Source organism: Myotis daubentonii, chromosome 4, assembly GCF_963259705.1.
Source record: "Myotis daubentonii chromosome 4, mMyoDau2.1, whole genome shotgun sequence".
Lineage (NCBI taxonomy): Eukaryota > Metazoa > Chordata > Mammalia > Chiroptera > Vespertilionidae > Myotis > Myotis daubentonii.
This window is the reverse complement of record NC_081843.1, coordinates 14,796,248-14,811,655: the sequence shown is the minus strand read 5'-3', so window position 1 is coordinate 14,811,655 and position 15,408 is coordinate 14,796,248. Positions and strand designations below refer to the sequence as shown.

Below are 15,408 nucleotides of genomic sequence, written 5' to 3'. Positions count from 1 at the left end.
AAAGAAACCTGACTCCTCTTGGCTGCGGTGCAGCTCCAAAGTTCTTGATGATGGCTTCTTGGTTGGGAACAGCGACGTGATGTGTATTCTGTGGTGACACTGCTTGAGCTTGCGGGCCACGTGGAGCCGAGGTTTATATGGCACTGCGGTACTGCCCAGCCTCCTGCCTGTTCTTGCCATCTGCTGCCTCCGTTCTCCACCTCCATGCTCATCGTGTTTGGGTTACAGGATGTACTGTTTAGCTTTGGTTTTGACTTTGTTATGTGTTTTACACACCTCAAGATGAACATCATCTCTTGTGGTGGCTGAGCTGTCACCCGCTGCACACTGTTGATTACTTTGTGCCTACCTGTCTTTCCTGTTCTTGATGCAGTTTCTATAGGACTCTGACTTTTTCATAGTTTTCTGTTTTTCCCTTCCCAATTTAAGTGGAAAGAGGAATATTTTTGTCTGTCCTTTATGAACAAGTATATACACTATACAAGGAACAGCTTTGTATGGCTCCACTCTCTTAGCTATTCAGATTTATAAAATTAAGCATTCTGTTGTTTTGATGTACCTGTGTGTATTGTTACAGAGTCGTGATTTTTTCCTATTTCAGCTTATTCTAATTATCTGTACTTAACTGATCTCTTTTTAGTGTTTACAGCACAACTTGGCCAGTAGTGGCCTCTACAGGCCAGCTTCCCTGCTTCCACAATTTGTGACAGCACCTTGTTTTCAGTCCCAGCAAGGGATTCTTGGATCATATTGATTATCTTTCTTCTGTTCCAAGACATAGAGTCAAATGCTGTCCTGGTTCTTTTAATGGGAAGTACTATTAGAAACAGATCTGGATGCTCTGGATGCTCTGAGTTCACTTCATATTGTTCTATAACAATCTGATGATGAGTAGGCTAATGATGTCACTGCTGAAACACTTCAGGGTCAGAGCTAGAAAATATTTTTTATGGTTGTGGGCACAACTTCTATGTATTTCTGATTTGACGCTATTTCATCCTTTCTTAATTCCAACCTAAATTTTTAACTGTATTTATAGCCACTTTTGTTCAGCATTTCTATAACTCATTGACAACTGTTCTGTTATCACTTTATGGACAAATTATCAAATTGCTTTCCAGAAACATTTTAACAGCAACACAGGTTTATGGTGCCAGCTGTACTTGTAGGAATATACTTGCTTTATTCTGGTCTTGCCAGCATTGGGTGTTTCTGTGTATTGAAAACATTTAATCATTCTTATCTATTTATTTATTCTCCCTAGTTGAAAATTTACCATGCTGCCTCTTTGCTTTAATGTGTGTTTTTTTGGTAATTTTTATTTATTGATTTTTAGAGAAGGAGGAAGGAAGAGAGAGAGAGAGAGAAACATTGATTTGTCGTTCCACTTATTTACGCATTCATTGGTTGCTTCTTGCATACATGTGCCTTAACCAGAGATTGAACTCACAACCTTGGCATATCAGGATGATGCTCTAACCAACTGAGTACCTGGCCAGGGCTCTAGTTGCTTTAAATTATCTTTGAGCCGTAACCGGTTTGGCTTAGTGGATAGAACATCGGCCTGCAGACTGAAAGGTTCCAGGTTCGATTCCGGTCAAGGGCATGTACCTTGGTTGCGGGCACATCCCCAGTGAGAGGTGTGCAGGAGGCGGCTGATCAATGTTTCTCTCTCATCAATGTTTCTAACTCTCTATCTCTCTCCCTTCCTCTCTGTAAAAAATCAATAAAATATATATTTTAAAAAATTATCTTTGACTACTGTGTATGTTTTCATCTCTTGGTTACTTGAAGTATTTTGGTGCCTGTTCCTTGCCTATTTCTTCTTTAAAAGTCTTGGTGATTTAGAGATTTGAATGAGTTCTTATTATAATTTAATGCAGTCATACGTGATACAGCTATCCTATCTAATAAAAGAGAAAAATGGTAATTGGCGTACGATGATACCCTTTTCATTGGCTAATCAGGGCTATATGCAAATTAACTGCCAACTATGATTGGCAGTTAACTGCCAACTATGATTGACAGTTAACTGCCAACTAAGATTGGCAGTTAACTGCCAACAAGATGGCGGTTAATTTGCATATGTAGGCACAATCCAGGGAGGCAAAAGGGAAAGCAGGAAGAAGCCCCCTGCCACTGACAGTGATCGGAAACCCAGGGGGGAGCTAAGAGCTGGGGGGCAGGGCTGCCTTTGCCCTGCCCCCCAGCCATGATCGGAGAATCAGGTGCCTTTTCCGCCCTGGCCAGTGATAGCAGGAAGTAGGGGTGGAGCCAGCGATGGGAGCTAGGCACGGTCGAAGCTGGCAGTCCCAGGAGCTAGGGGTCCCTTGCCTGGGCCTAAAGCGGAGCCCACGATCGCGGGGCCGCTGCAGCTGCGGGTCCCCGCTGCCCGGGCCGGACGCCTCAGCCAGAGGCCTGAGGCCTGGTCAAGGGGCCGATCCGGTGATTGGTGATCGGAGGGTGATGAGGGTCAACTCCTCTGGCCGAGGCATCAGGCCTGGGCGGGGGGCGGAGCCGGGGATTGGGGGGATATGATGGTCCCCTTGCCCAGGCCTGAAGCCTGGGTCAGAGGCGTCAGGCTTGGGCGGGGGGTGGAGCAAGCGATCAGAGGGAGATGGGGGTCCCCTGCCCAGGCATGATTCCTGGGCCAGAGGGCTCAGGCCTGGGCGGGGGCCAGAGCCAGTGATCGGGGGGAGATGGGGGTCCCCTGTCCAAGCCTGACACCTCTGGCGGAGGCGTCAGGCCTGGGCAAGGGGCCGATCAGGCGATTGGAGGGTGATGGGGGTCTATGCCTCTGGCGGAGGCGTCAGACCTGGGCAAGGGGCTGATCAGGCGATCGGAGGGTGATGGGGGTCTATGCCTCTGGCGGAGGCGTCAGGCCTGGTCAAGGGGCCGACCCGGTGATTGGTGATCGGAGGGTGATGAGGGTCAACTCCTCTGGCAGAGGCATCAGGCCTGGGCGGGGGGCTGAGCCGGGGATTGGAGGGATATGATGGTCCCCTTGCCCAGGCCTGAAGCCTGGGTCAGAGGCGTCAGGCTTGGGCGGGGGGTGGAGCAAGCGATCAGAGGGAGATGGGGGTCCCCTGCCCAGGCATGATTCCTGGGCCAGAGGCCTCAGGCCTGGGCGGGGGCCAGAGCCAGTGATCGGGGGGAGATGGGGGTCCCCTGTCCAAGCCTGACACCTCTGGCGGAGGCGTCAGGCCTGGGCAAGGGGCCGATCAGGCAATCAGAGGGTGATGGGGGTCTACGCCTCTGGCGGAGGCGTCAGGCCTGGGCAAGGGGCCGATCCTGCGATTGGAGGGTGATGGGGGTCAACGCCTGAGGGCTCCCAGTATGTGAGAGGGGGCAGGCTGGGCTGAGGGACACTCCCCCCCCCACACACACCCAGTGCACGAATTTCGTGCACCGGGCCCCTAGTCCTATATAATAAAACCCTAATATGCAAATGGACCGAATTGCGGAACAACCGGTCACTATGACGCGCACTCACCACCAGAGATAAATGTACTCCCACAGGGGGAGTGCTGCTCAGCCAGAAGCTGGGCTCATGACTGGTGAGTGAAGTGGCAGTGGCAGGATGCTCTCCCGCCTCTGTGGCAGTGCTAAGGATCCCTCGGGGGACATCCCTGGAGGGGTCCCAGACTGAAAGAGGGCACAGGCTGGGCTGAGGGGACTCTCCCCCTCCCCTCCCCAGTGCTGCACGAATGTCGTGCACCAGGCCTCTAGTTTTTTATAATAGCTCATAGAGATATAATTTATATACCATACAGTTCACTCATTTAAAGTATACAATTTAGTAGGAGTTTTTTTTGTGTGTGTGTGTTTTTATTCAGAGAGGAAGGGAGAGGAAGAGAGATAGAAACATCAATGATGAGAGGGAATCATTGATTGGCTGTCTTCTGCACGTTGGACCAAGCCCGCAACCCAGGCATGTGCCCTTGACCGGAATCAAACCTGGGACCCTTTGGTCCACAGGCTGATGCTCTATCCACTGAGCCAAACCAGCTAATGCTAATTTAGTAGTTTTTAGTATATTCACAGAAAACATCACCACCATCCAATTCCAAAACATCTTCATCATTCCAGAAGGAAACCCCAGAACCATTAGCAGTCACTCCCCATTCTCCCCTTCCCCCAGCCCCTGACAACCACTTATCTACTTTCTGTCTCTATAGATTTGCCTGTTCTGGACATTTTATGTCACTTGAATCATACAATAGGTAGCCTTTTATGCCTGGTCTCTTTCACTTAGCATCATGCTTTCCATTTTCAACTATGTTGTAGCATAGGTCCATATTTCCTACCTTTTTATGGCTGTGTAATATTTGATTTATGCCTATACTATGTTTTGTTTACCCGTTTATCTGTTGATGGACATTTGGGTTGTGTCCATCTTTTGGCCTGCTATGAGTAAGGTTGCTATGAACAAATGCGTTTTCATTTTTCTTGGGAAATGAAATTACCCAAGTAGTGGAATTGCTGGGTTATATGGTACCTGTTTCTTTTTGAGGAACTGTCATACTATTTGCCAAAGTGCCTGCACCATTTTATATTCCCAGCTGCAATGTATGAGGGATCCAAGTTTTCTACGTTCTCATTAACTTATTATCTGTCTTTTTTGTTCTAACCATCCTAGTGGGTTCAAGTGGAATCTCCTTGTGGCTTTGACTTGCATTTCCATAATGTCTGGTGATATTGAGCATCTTCATGTGCTTATTGGCCATTTATATTTCTTTTTTGGAAAAATGTTTATTTTAATCCACTGCCTATTTTTAAATTGAATGTGTGGTTTTTTTTAATTGAGTTGTAAGAGTTCCTTATATAGTCTGGCTACAAGTCTTTTATCAGATATATGACTTGCAAATATTTCCTCCCATTCTATGGGTTGTCTTTTCACTTTCTTAATGGTGCCTTTGAAGCATAGAAGTTTTTAATTTTGATGAAGTCCCTTTGATCTGTTATTTTTTTTCTTTTTCTTGTGCTTTTGGTTTCATATCTTAGACACCAAGGTTCATGCCACGGTTATGAAAATTTTTTCATATTTTTTCCTATATTTTTCTCTAAGAGTTTTATAGTTTTAGTTCTTATAGGTAGATCTTTGATCTACTTAAATTAAATTCGGTATATAATGTGGGAAAGGCATCCAGTTTCATTCTTTTGCATGTAGATATCCAGTTGTCCCAGCACCATTTGTTGAAAAGACTGTTTTTTCCCCATTGAAGGGTTTTGACATCCATGTCAAAAATCAGTTGGTGGTAGTAGATGTAAGGGTTTATTTCTAGATGCTATTGTATTCATCTGTGTGCCTATACTTTTGCCAGTACCATCTTGTCTTGATTACTATAGGTTTTTCGTAAGTTTTGAAATCTGGACATGTGAGTCCTCCAACTTCAGATTTTTTGTTTGTTTTGGGTTTTTTTTGAGATTGTTTTGGCTATTTTGACTCCCTTGAATTTCTGTATGAATTTTAGATTCAGCTTGTCAATTTCTACAAAGAAGCCAGTTGGAATTTTAATAGGGATCATATTGAATAATTTTTAAAATTAAGTTTTTAAATTTGTTTGGTGTGTAGAGGGCAGTTTGGCTCTAAATCAGTTACTGTTAACCGATTACGCCACTACTGTTTTGCTTTGTTAAGCTTATTTTTTATCAACTATAACTTTTACGTGTGGTTGGCAATTCTTGGACTCTTCTTTCCATTAAGTTATACTTCTGTGTTCCAGGACTGCGTGGTTAACATTCTATTTGGCTGTGGGATGCAATCTCAAGCCAGTCTGTTTGTTTAAGCCCTAATTGAGTGCCTTTGCGTGTATCCAGTCTTATATCAGCTATGGGTGGGTGAATAGGGCCAGGGGTTCTGAAACAGTATATACTGTGGTCACAGGGTTTAGACTGACTTCCTTTTTGAACAAGGGTTGGCTGTAGATGGCATTTAAGTTGGGTAGTGATGGGCAGGCTAACTGGCCATTGAGTGGGGTCTGAGGTATGTGTTGGAGACTCATACAGTACTAAGGGAGGAGGATGAGGGCAGATTGATACTGAATGGTGAGGTTCTTGGGAAAGCAAGACAGGAAGGACTGGGATTTGAGCAGGGAAGGGACTTGGGAGAGGAGGGCAGCATGAACCATGTGGCAGAATGTCAGATAGCCTGTCTGTACTTTGTGTTTGTGTTTCAACAATGTCAGCACTTGAGTTCATGCAGTTTAAGAAGAGCTCCTTTGAGTCTTATCTCTTTTTCCTGGGTCCACCAGTATGACACCATTCCTATTCAGTCCAGCGTGGTGTTATGTTCCTGCCCATCCCCATCAATGGTGAGGACCCAGACTGATTCCGGCACGGCCCCTGTTGCTCCAAGCGGTGGTAGCAGGCAGGGCCCAACCATGGACAGCACTGCGGCCGAGTCCCGACCAAGTGCCAACTCACTGCAACATGCCGCACAGCCACCACCACAGCCTCGGAAGAAACGGCCAGAAGACTTCAAATTTGGGAAAATTCTTGGTGAAGGATCTTTTTCAACAGTGAGTACATGCTGCTATTGTTGAATGAGTGTGTTTTCCTTGGATAGGCTGACCTTCCAGGCTCAGAACTGGGAGACCTAGATATGAGGGTGGTGTTCTTCCCTGGAGGAGGGTTTCAGGCCTCTAGGGGTTCTTCTCCTATTCTGAAGGTGACTTGGGGCCATCAAGTAGATCATGTGACTAAAATATCTAAACTATGATTTTGTAGTTGCAAGTTTTAAAAGGCATCATTTGATCTTATTTTTTATTAAATGGCAGTTCATTTTATTCAAACCAGGCATCAGCAGGTGACTAACATTCCATGTCCTTGTGTCACATTGGCAAGACTCTGGGAAGCTTTTCTGTTCCTCACATTAAAAGTTAGTATTGGTCCTGGCCAGTGTTGCTCAATGGTTGAATATCAACCTATGAGTCAGGAGGTCATGGTTCGATTCCCGGTCAGGGCACATGCCCAGGTTTCAGGCTCAATCCCAGTAGAGGGTGTCAGGAGGCATCTGATCAATGATTCTCTCTCATAGTTGATGTTTCTCTCTTTCCCTTCCTCTCTGAAATCAATAAAAATATATATTTTTAAAAAGTTAATATTGGGCCCCAGCCAGTTCGGCTCAGTGGATAGAGCATCGGCCTATAAACTGAAAGGTCCCAAGTTCCATTCCGATCAAGGGCACATGCCCAGGTTGTGAGCTCGATCCCCAGTGGGGGACTTGCACGAGGCAGCCAATCCATGATTCTCTCTCATCATGGATGTTTCTCTCTCTCTCCCTCTCCCTTCCTCTCTGAAATCCATAAAAATATTTTTTTTAAAAGTTAGTATTGGTATTAGTATCTCCTCAGAGTTTTGGGGAAAACATTTAAAAACCTTTATTTTAAAATACACAAAACATTACATTCATGACACTTGCTAGAGTTACAGACCAAGACCTGCTGGTCTCTAGATTCTGTGTTCTCTGTTTTATAAACTAGTGGCCAGGTGCACGGAATTTGTGCACGGGAGGGGGGTGTCCCTCAGCCCAGCCTGCACCCTCTCCAATCTGGGACTCCTTGGGGGACATCCCTCTTTCAATCTGGGACCGTTGGCTCCTAACCACTCACCTGCCTACCTGCTCGCCCCTAACCACTCTGCCTGTTGGCCTGCTCACCTGCTCACCTCCCCCGCAGCCTTCTTGCCCTCAAATGCCCCCCCCCCCCCCGCCGGCCTGATCACCTCCAACTGCCCCCCCCCAGCCTGCTTACCCCCAACTGCCCCCGCCCCCTTGCTGGCCTGATCACCCCCCACTGCCAGCTTGCTCACCCCCAACTGGCCCCCCCGCCGGCCTGCTCGCCCCCAGCTCCCCCCACTGCAGGCCTGATCATCCCCAGTTGCCCTCCCCTCCTGGCCTGATTGCCCCTAACCGCCTCTGTCTCGGCCCTGCCACCATGGCTTTATCCAGAAGGTCTAATTAGCATATTACCCTTTTATTAGTATAGATGTTATCATGGCACTGTCAAGTCACACTCAAGGTAACTCTTTTTTGCTACTTGAGTGAGTACCTGTTCCTCCAGCTGGGGTGCACAGTCTAAATCTGTGCATTCATAAAAAGGTAGCTCCCATGTGACCATGGTCTCCAAGCTGGGCTCAGCATGCATTGTGCTCACAGCGGGGTGGTGCTTGAGGCCCCTAATGCAGCAGGATTTCTGAACAGTGAGTCTTCCTTGCCTGGCTTTTGTGAACAAACCTTATGTGAAATTTGTTTTCCTTTTCTCTTTTTACATTTATGAAATATTTCAAAATGCAAAGAACATGAAATATTTTAGCTCACTTATGCTTTCAATGTTGTTTTAATTAATGTTAATTTTTGCTGCCTTACACTTTTTGATTTAATCCTCACCTGAGGCTATTTTTTTCCATTGATTTCTAGATAGTGGAAAAAGAAAGAGAGAGCCCTGACTGTTTTGGCTCAGTGGATAGAGCGTTGGCCCGAGAACTGAAGGGTCCTGGGTTTGATTCCGCTCAAGGGCATGTACCTTGGTTGTGGGCTCGATCCCCAGTAGAGGGAGTGCAGGAGGCAGCTGATGTTTCTCATCATTAATGTTTCTAACTCTTTATTTCTTCCCCTTTCTGTAAAATCAAAAAATATATATTTAAAAGAGAGAGAGAGAGAAAAAAAAAAACATCGATGTTAGAGACACACATCAATTGGTTGCCCCTACTAGGGCTGGGGTACCTGCAAACCGAGGTACATGTCCTTGATGGAGACTCGAACCTTTGGTCTGGGGGCCGACACTCTAACCATTGAGCAAAACCGGCCAAGACTCTCTTTATACTTTTAATTTGGATTTTTTTAAATTAGCAGTTTTTGTTTAAAATATGAAAGAATTGTGTCCTTAGAATAAAAACCTTCAGGCCTAGCTGGTTTAGCTCAGTGGATAGAGCACTGGCCTGCAGACCAAAGGATCCCAGGTTCAATTCTGGTCAAGAGGCACGTACCTTGGTTGCAGGCTCCTCCCTGGCCTGGGCCCTGGTCAAGGCTCATGGCAGGAGGCAACCAATTGATGTGTTTCTCTCATTGATGTTTCTCTCCGTCTTTCCCTCTCTCTCCCACTCTCCCTAAAAGTCAATAGAAAAATACCCTCGGGTGAGGACTAATAAAAAACAAAACAAAACAAAAACACTTCAACTGTAAGGACAATCCCCAGTCCTTATGGTACTTAAAGATTCTTTTAGGAGGATGAAGCTATTTTGAAGAGAACCTTGGTATTCTGCATGGTTTCTTACAGCGGTCCAGTAAAAGAAGAGTTTTCTCCTTTCTCAACTTTTTACTTCATTGGACATTTATTTTTACTGGAAAATGAGGACTTATTTGTGAAATTCCTCCATGTCTGGCTTTCTGAGGCTGATCTTGATGTCCAGATTAGTTCTGTAATCAGCCTGAGTGGTGTGGGGGTATGTGTCAAGTCGTGTCCTGTCGAAGAGGGGCACTCTCTGCCCTGTATCCATAAAGAAACCTGCATGTGAAATACTGAATTTACACACAACAGAAAGATGCCATAACTATCTCCTTCAGAAAGGTTTCCATTTAAATATTAGTACTCTTTAACAGTTCTTTTTACTTACATAGCTAATGCTAATCCTGTGAAGAAATTTAATATTGCATAAATGCATAACCAACTCTCCCCCATCACTCCCCAGTGTGTGAGAACAGTCCATGTAGGTACATTCCTCTGGAAAGATCTTTGAGATCTTTCCACTTGAGTATGTACAATCCAACCTCATCCTTAATGACTGCAGGGCATTTCACACAGCACTTTTCCAGGATTGCGTCTGGTGAAGAATTCTGTACTGGCATATAACTCACACTCAGGGACCAAATGAACCCGGCTGTGTCCTCCTGAGGTTTTCCCAGAAGGCCCAGGGTTACCCTAGGAATTGGGCAGGTTTTCATCTATTCTCTGGTCCTCAGGCCTTCCTCCTGCAGGTATCTTTGAAGAGATGTTTATACCAGCTGGCAGTGGTGGGGGCCACCCAGCACATCGTCAAACTGGGCTAATTAGGCATTTGGAAGTTGGTGCTTAGATTGCACCTAGGGTTTTCTTGTGTAGAAAGGCCTTTTCCATGTTGTGCGATGCCCCATTGACACTCTGTCCCTCAAATAGAGTTTGAGCACCAGGCTCGGGTGTACCACAGAGAGGACACAGCTTGGAGTGTGACTGCACCTCTGATGAGGGTGTAGGACTCCCAGGAGGCACTGTCCGCAGGCCACTGGTGATTTCGTTTCCTGTGCCCTTGATAGCAGAGATGGTATTTATGGTGTCTGAGAGCAGCGTCAAATGAGATGTATGGTAACAATTATTTGAAAAAGCCTAAATACAGTATGACTTTTTGCAATGAACATATACTGAGGACATATTCTTAAGTTATTTTTTAAGACATTCCTAATACCCACTTGTGGAGGTACTATTTGTTGCTTCTTCCTACTTTTGGGGAGGGTGACACAGGTCTAGATGTTCCTGTGCGTGCACTTCACTGTACAATGGGGACTATTGGCAGCTGATGAAGAATCTTCTGGAAATAGTAGAGAGAGTTATGTGTTTGCTGTTAACTCTTGGAATGAGTTAACTTCGTCATTGACATTCAGCCATATTTGTTAGCACAGGACCAAAAATATTTAAATGTAATTTTACAATGGGGGTGGGGTAGCCTGTGTGATTGGTTACAGGGTAACTTGTGAGACTCAATGCCCTGGTTACATTTGGTGTTTTTTTCTCTTTCCCCCAAACCAGGTTGTCCTGGCCCGAGAACTGGCAACCTCAAGGGAATATGCTAGTAAGTACTAACTCCAGCAATCTTTGGGATGCAGAGACAGTACACTTCTGGGCACATGGCCACTCGGCACTGCCCAGCGCTTGGGGGTTTCTGTGCTGATTTTCGAGGAGAGGACACTGTTGGTCTGTCTTAGAGACTATGAAGCCAGTAGCCACATTATGTGAAAAATTTGAATTTATGCCAAAAATTTGAACTTTATGAGTTGTGTCTTTAGTGTTTTCTTACCGTTTCAAATAATAGTAACTTGCTTCTCTCTTACCTTAAGTTAAAATTCTAGAGAAACGTCACATTATCAAAGAGAACAAGGTCCCGTATGTAACCAGAGAGAGAGACGTGATGTCGCGCCTGGATCACCCCTTCTTTGTTAAACTTTACTTCACGTTTCAGGATGATGAAAAGCTGTGTATCCTTTGAACAAAGAGTTCTGAAATCACACAGTGACCCCTATTAGTTTGGCATCATGACAACATTGTTGTTTTTACAAGTAGTCCCTTCTCCTGAAAAGGAAAAGGGCTGTATATTATAAATACAAAGGAATTCATAGCATGGCTGTGGCCCCCTGGGGTAACTTCTTGGGAGACCATCACAAACATTTTTTAGATTTTTTTTTATTGATAAGCATTGTATATAAAGGATTTTTATTATTTTAACCCCGTGGTTGCTATACATTTATTCAAAGGCTTCCCTCATTCCTCTTACCAGCATTCTTGGAGTATCTATCAGGTGTCAAGTCCTGTGCTCAAAGCAGGGAAGTGAGAGAGGAAGAATGATCTTGGGCACCTGGGGCTCCTAGAAGGTGGGCACTTCTCTGACTTCTAGGTTTGGTTGGAAGGGACATTTTTACCAGGCTCAGCCCCCAGGTGAGAAGTTCAGGGAGTGACCCATAGGAGCCCAAACCCTTTCTCCCTATACATAGATGCTGTCCTCTCCCTGGGGTCTCCAACCTCCCTCCTCCTGCTCCCTATGGAGTCTGCTCTCGGTGCCCTTTTTTTTTTTTTAATCTCTGATCACCCAGTGCTTCTGGCTCTTCATGGCTTTGCAGCTGCATCTCCATCCGAGATAACATACTTGCTGATTCTTTGCTTTATTTGAGGGCATCTTATGTTCCCTGACTTCTCTAACTCTTTTACCTTTGCTTAGGGATAAGGGAGGCCCGGTGCCATGGCAGTCAGGGTGGACCACACGTCTCTGTCATACTTGGGCCTGCCCATCATGCAGCCAGACTGGCCAGTTTTTCCTCACTCCTCGGTCCCTTCACTGAAGTTCTTCCAAACCAAGACTTCCCTCAGCCCCTGTTTGCCTGGTGACTGTTCTCAATCTCAGCAGATGCTCTTGGTTTCTCCTCAGCCATGGAGTTGGTTAAGAGCTTGTTCAGGTTTAAACCTCAGTCTTTGTATTTTTTCTTGTCTTCAAGGTCTCCAGAGCCCCTTCCCCTCACCACACCACTTCCAAAGTTGGTCCAGTGCCTTCCCCATCTTCCATTCTCCCCGGTCAGGCTTTCTTTCCCCTCCCTCTCTATACATAGATTCTTCTGGGTTAAAATTTTGCTCAGTCCTGTTCCTCTTTTAACACCATTTTCTGTCTTCATCAGCTGTCAGCTGAATTTCTTCTTTTGTTTATTGAGAAGTTTTTGGTGAATACTGGGTGATGGCAATGTGCTGGTAAATGAGATGAGGGCTTTGTCTTCAGGGACCTTAAATTTCCATGCAGGAGTTAGGTCTAAAACAGATGATCAATACCTAAGGGACCAAGAGTAGTAAAGCCAGGTAAGGGAGTGTTGGAGCATGCTACTGTTTTAGCTGGTGGTCCAACTTGACAATGTCAGGCAGAGACCTGCACAGGGTTAGGACAGGAGCATGTATGTGTGGGTGGAGTGAAAAGGCTGGGCCAGGGGTCAGCTCTTTGAGCTTCAGAGGCCTGATAAGATTTTTGGATTTTCTTCTAAGTGTGGCAGGGAGCCCAGGAAGGTCTCCAGCAAGGCAGCTGTTCACTCTGGCTGCTGGTTCAGTGAAGGTTCTTCTAAGTAAACGGGCGAAGGAGAATGGAGTCAAGGTGGCTCTCAGGGGTGGACCTCAGAACCTGGATGCGCAATGGTGCTGTAACTGAGCCGGAAGAGACTGGAGAGAGGCCAGGCCAGGAGTGGATGTCGCATTGGCATTTGACATATATGTAGTTGCTAGCTGCTAGAGGGCCAAGTGGGCTGCTGGGTGACTGCCAGCAGAGCTCAGGGAGGAGTCAGGACTGGCTTAGCAGGCTGGCCAGCCACTGAAGAGCACTCAACAGGGGAAAAGGTCTGAGGTTTGAGCTTGGGCCACTCACATTCACAGAGATTGGCACTTGGAAGGGACTCTTTTAGAAGGCAGCGGGGAGGGGGTGTTGCTAGTGAGTTGAGAGGACAGAGACCCAGGGGCCACAGGACCAAATGGTTTCTGAAGAAGGGTGCTGCAGCCAGGCCAGATGCTGCCAAGTGGTCAAGTGCATGGGGCATGGGCCTGACCTATGCATTGGCCCCAGTGCAAGTTGTCATTGTTAGTGGCAGTTTGGAAGTAGGAGGAGGGTTTGGGAGAAGTGAGGAAGTCAGCGCACAGGGCAGGTTCTTCCTAACGGATTCTCTGTAAAGGCGGGCAACAAAGTGGTCTAGTAGCCAAAGTTATGGGAGGTGGGGAGGGGGTTCCTCATTGGTGTTTTGTCTCTACACCTGGTTCCATCTATTCTTGTCCCTATCTCTTTGTTGTCATGCCATGCAGCAGCCATTAATGGCTTCCTGAGGACATTGAAGGGTCCTGTTCATGTCTGTTCTGTGTCTCTCTCACCTCTGAGGCCACCTTGACCCTTTGCTCCTTATACTCCCTGGGACCCATGTGACTATGCTCCTGGAGCCTGTGGGGATCTCTGGCTGCCAGACTTTCTGGAGGCCTGGGCTTTCTGTAGGCCCATTGGACAATGTGTCTTACTGGTTGGGGGCTCCAACAGATTGCACACACTTGGCTTTATGTTCTCCAAAGGCCATGTGAGGTGGGATTAGGTGGTTCAGAGTCTAGATGAGTGAGCTTGCTGTCTAATTTTAGATGGGATTGGCCAGAACAATGCAGGTGGAGAGGACTCTAGGGGACTTTGTTCAGTGGTAATTGTTGCTCTTAAATTTTAAGGCAAATTCCAATGCCTGTGAAGGCTGTGAGGGCATGCTTTCCCTCTGACAGGAGTGAAAAGAGGGACTTCTGCCTCAAGTTGAAATCCTTAGTGGCATACATTGTATTAAGAGAGAAAAGGAAGCTCTCTGCCTGAAGAAAGCCCCAATATGCACACCACATTCCCTTTAGCCATAATTTACACATTGAGGAGATACTGGAGCGACTACAGGGGCAAACTCCCCTCAGGACAGGTAAGGCAGAGCCTGGGGACACCCCTGTGGCAGCCTGGAAACCAGGGCTCTGGACAGGGAGCCAAGCTCCAAGACATTGCTGAGCTCAAGCCCACCCTTCCTCCCAGGCTGCAGTGATGCGTTTTCCTCCATCCCCCACCTGCTCCTCTTTGTGTGTCCTCTCTTGCAGCTTGGGGTCAGGAGGCTGGGCTTCAGTCCTGTCCCTCCTTGGCTTTGTGACCTTGATCAGTTGGGTTGCTTAACCTCTCTGAGCCAGGTTCCTTTGCAAAGTGCAAGCTTTGGGCTCACCAGGCTCTGCAAAAGGCCTGATCTGTGCTCATCCTTCTGGGAATGTACCCACTCCATGCACTAGAACAGATTTCCTCAGTGCCCTATGGCATTGGCTTTGCTAGAGGAGGTAGGATGGAAGTGGGCCAATGAGATCTGAAAAAGTATTTCTGGAGATGAGAAATGTGTGTGGTTGGAGGGACTATGGGCTTGGAGCTATGATCTTCAACATCTGTCATATTCAAAACCTGTCAATCACCTTAGCTTCATAGCTGAGCACAGAACTAGAACTATATCTTACATAGGAAATAGGAATAGTCAGGCAAGGAGCAGAACCTGTGAAGCAGGAAAAGGTGCTATTACTATGGCTGTGGCTGAGCCCCTGTGGGATGTAGGCTCCTGGGATACCGCGTTCCTAACTGGTGAAGCTCCTTGGCTAGTCCAGGCGAGGCCACCTACCCTGGCAGCTCTGAGCTCCTGCTTGGGTTTGGGCAAGCCAGAGTCTGTAGCCTTCCCTGTGGAGGGGGCAGAGCAGGACAAGGAGGAAAGGGGGCCTGGTTGAGACCCTTTGAATTCTCAGAAGCAAGGTTTGTTTTTTGCCTCAGGTTCCTGTTAGATGTCCTAGTTAGAAGGGTTTGAGCGGTCACAGGTGGGGCTGGATTCAGGGCAGGTTTGGGCAGCCTTGGATTGGATTGCCCTCACTGTACTGCAGCTTTAGGCTCCTCCTTGGTGGGAATGGCAGTACCGTGGCAAACAGAAACGAGATGGAATACCTTGAGCACAGGCCAACCCTTTCCTGTCCCTAGCTGCCAGTGGTGAAGTACCTGTAGATTTCCATTAATAGGACATATGTTTGGTGCTTCTAGGAGGAAGAAGTTATATGGGATTCATTTGTTTTTGCAACCATTAGTCCTCTTTGGAAAATGGAAAATAGA

At 46.7% G+C, this 15,408-nt stretch overlaps 1 protein-coding gene across 1 annotated transcript in view; it reads left to right on the top strand.

Moving 5' to 3' along the window:
- Nucleotides 1–15,408, top strand: part of PDPK1 (3-phosphoinositide dependent protein kinase 1) — a 96,055-nt gene that overhangs the window by 34,288 nt on the left and 46,359 nt on the right. Inside the window, 3 exon segments of the mRNA XM_059692800.1 lie at nt 6,255–6,521; nt 10,782–10,824; nt 11,090–11,227. Of these exon segments, the coding sequence (XP_059548783.1) occupies nt 6,255–6,521; nt 10,782–10,824; nt 11,090–11,227 (448 nt within the window).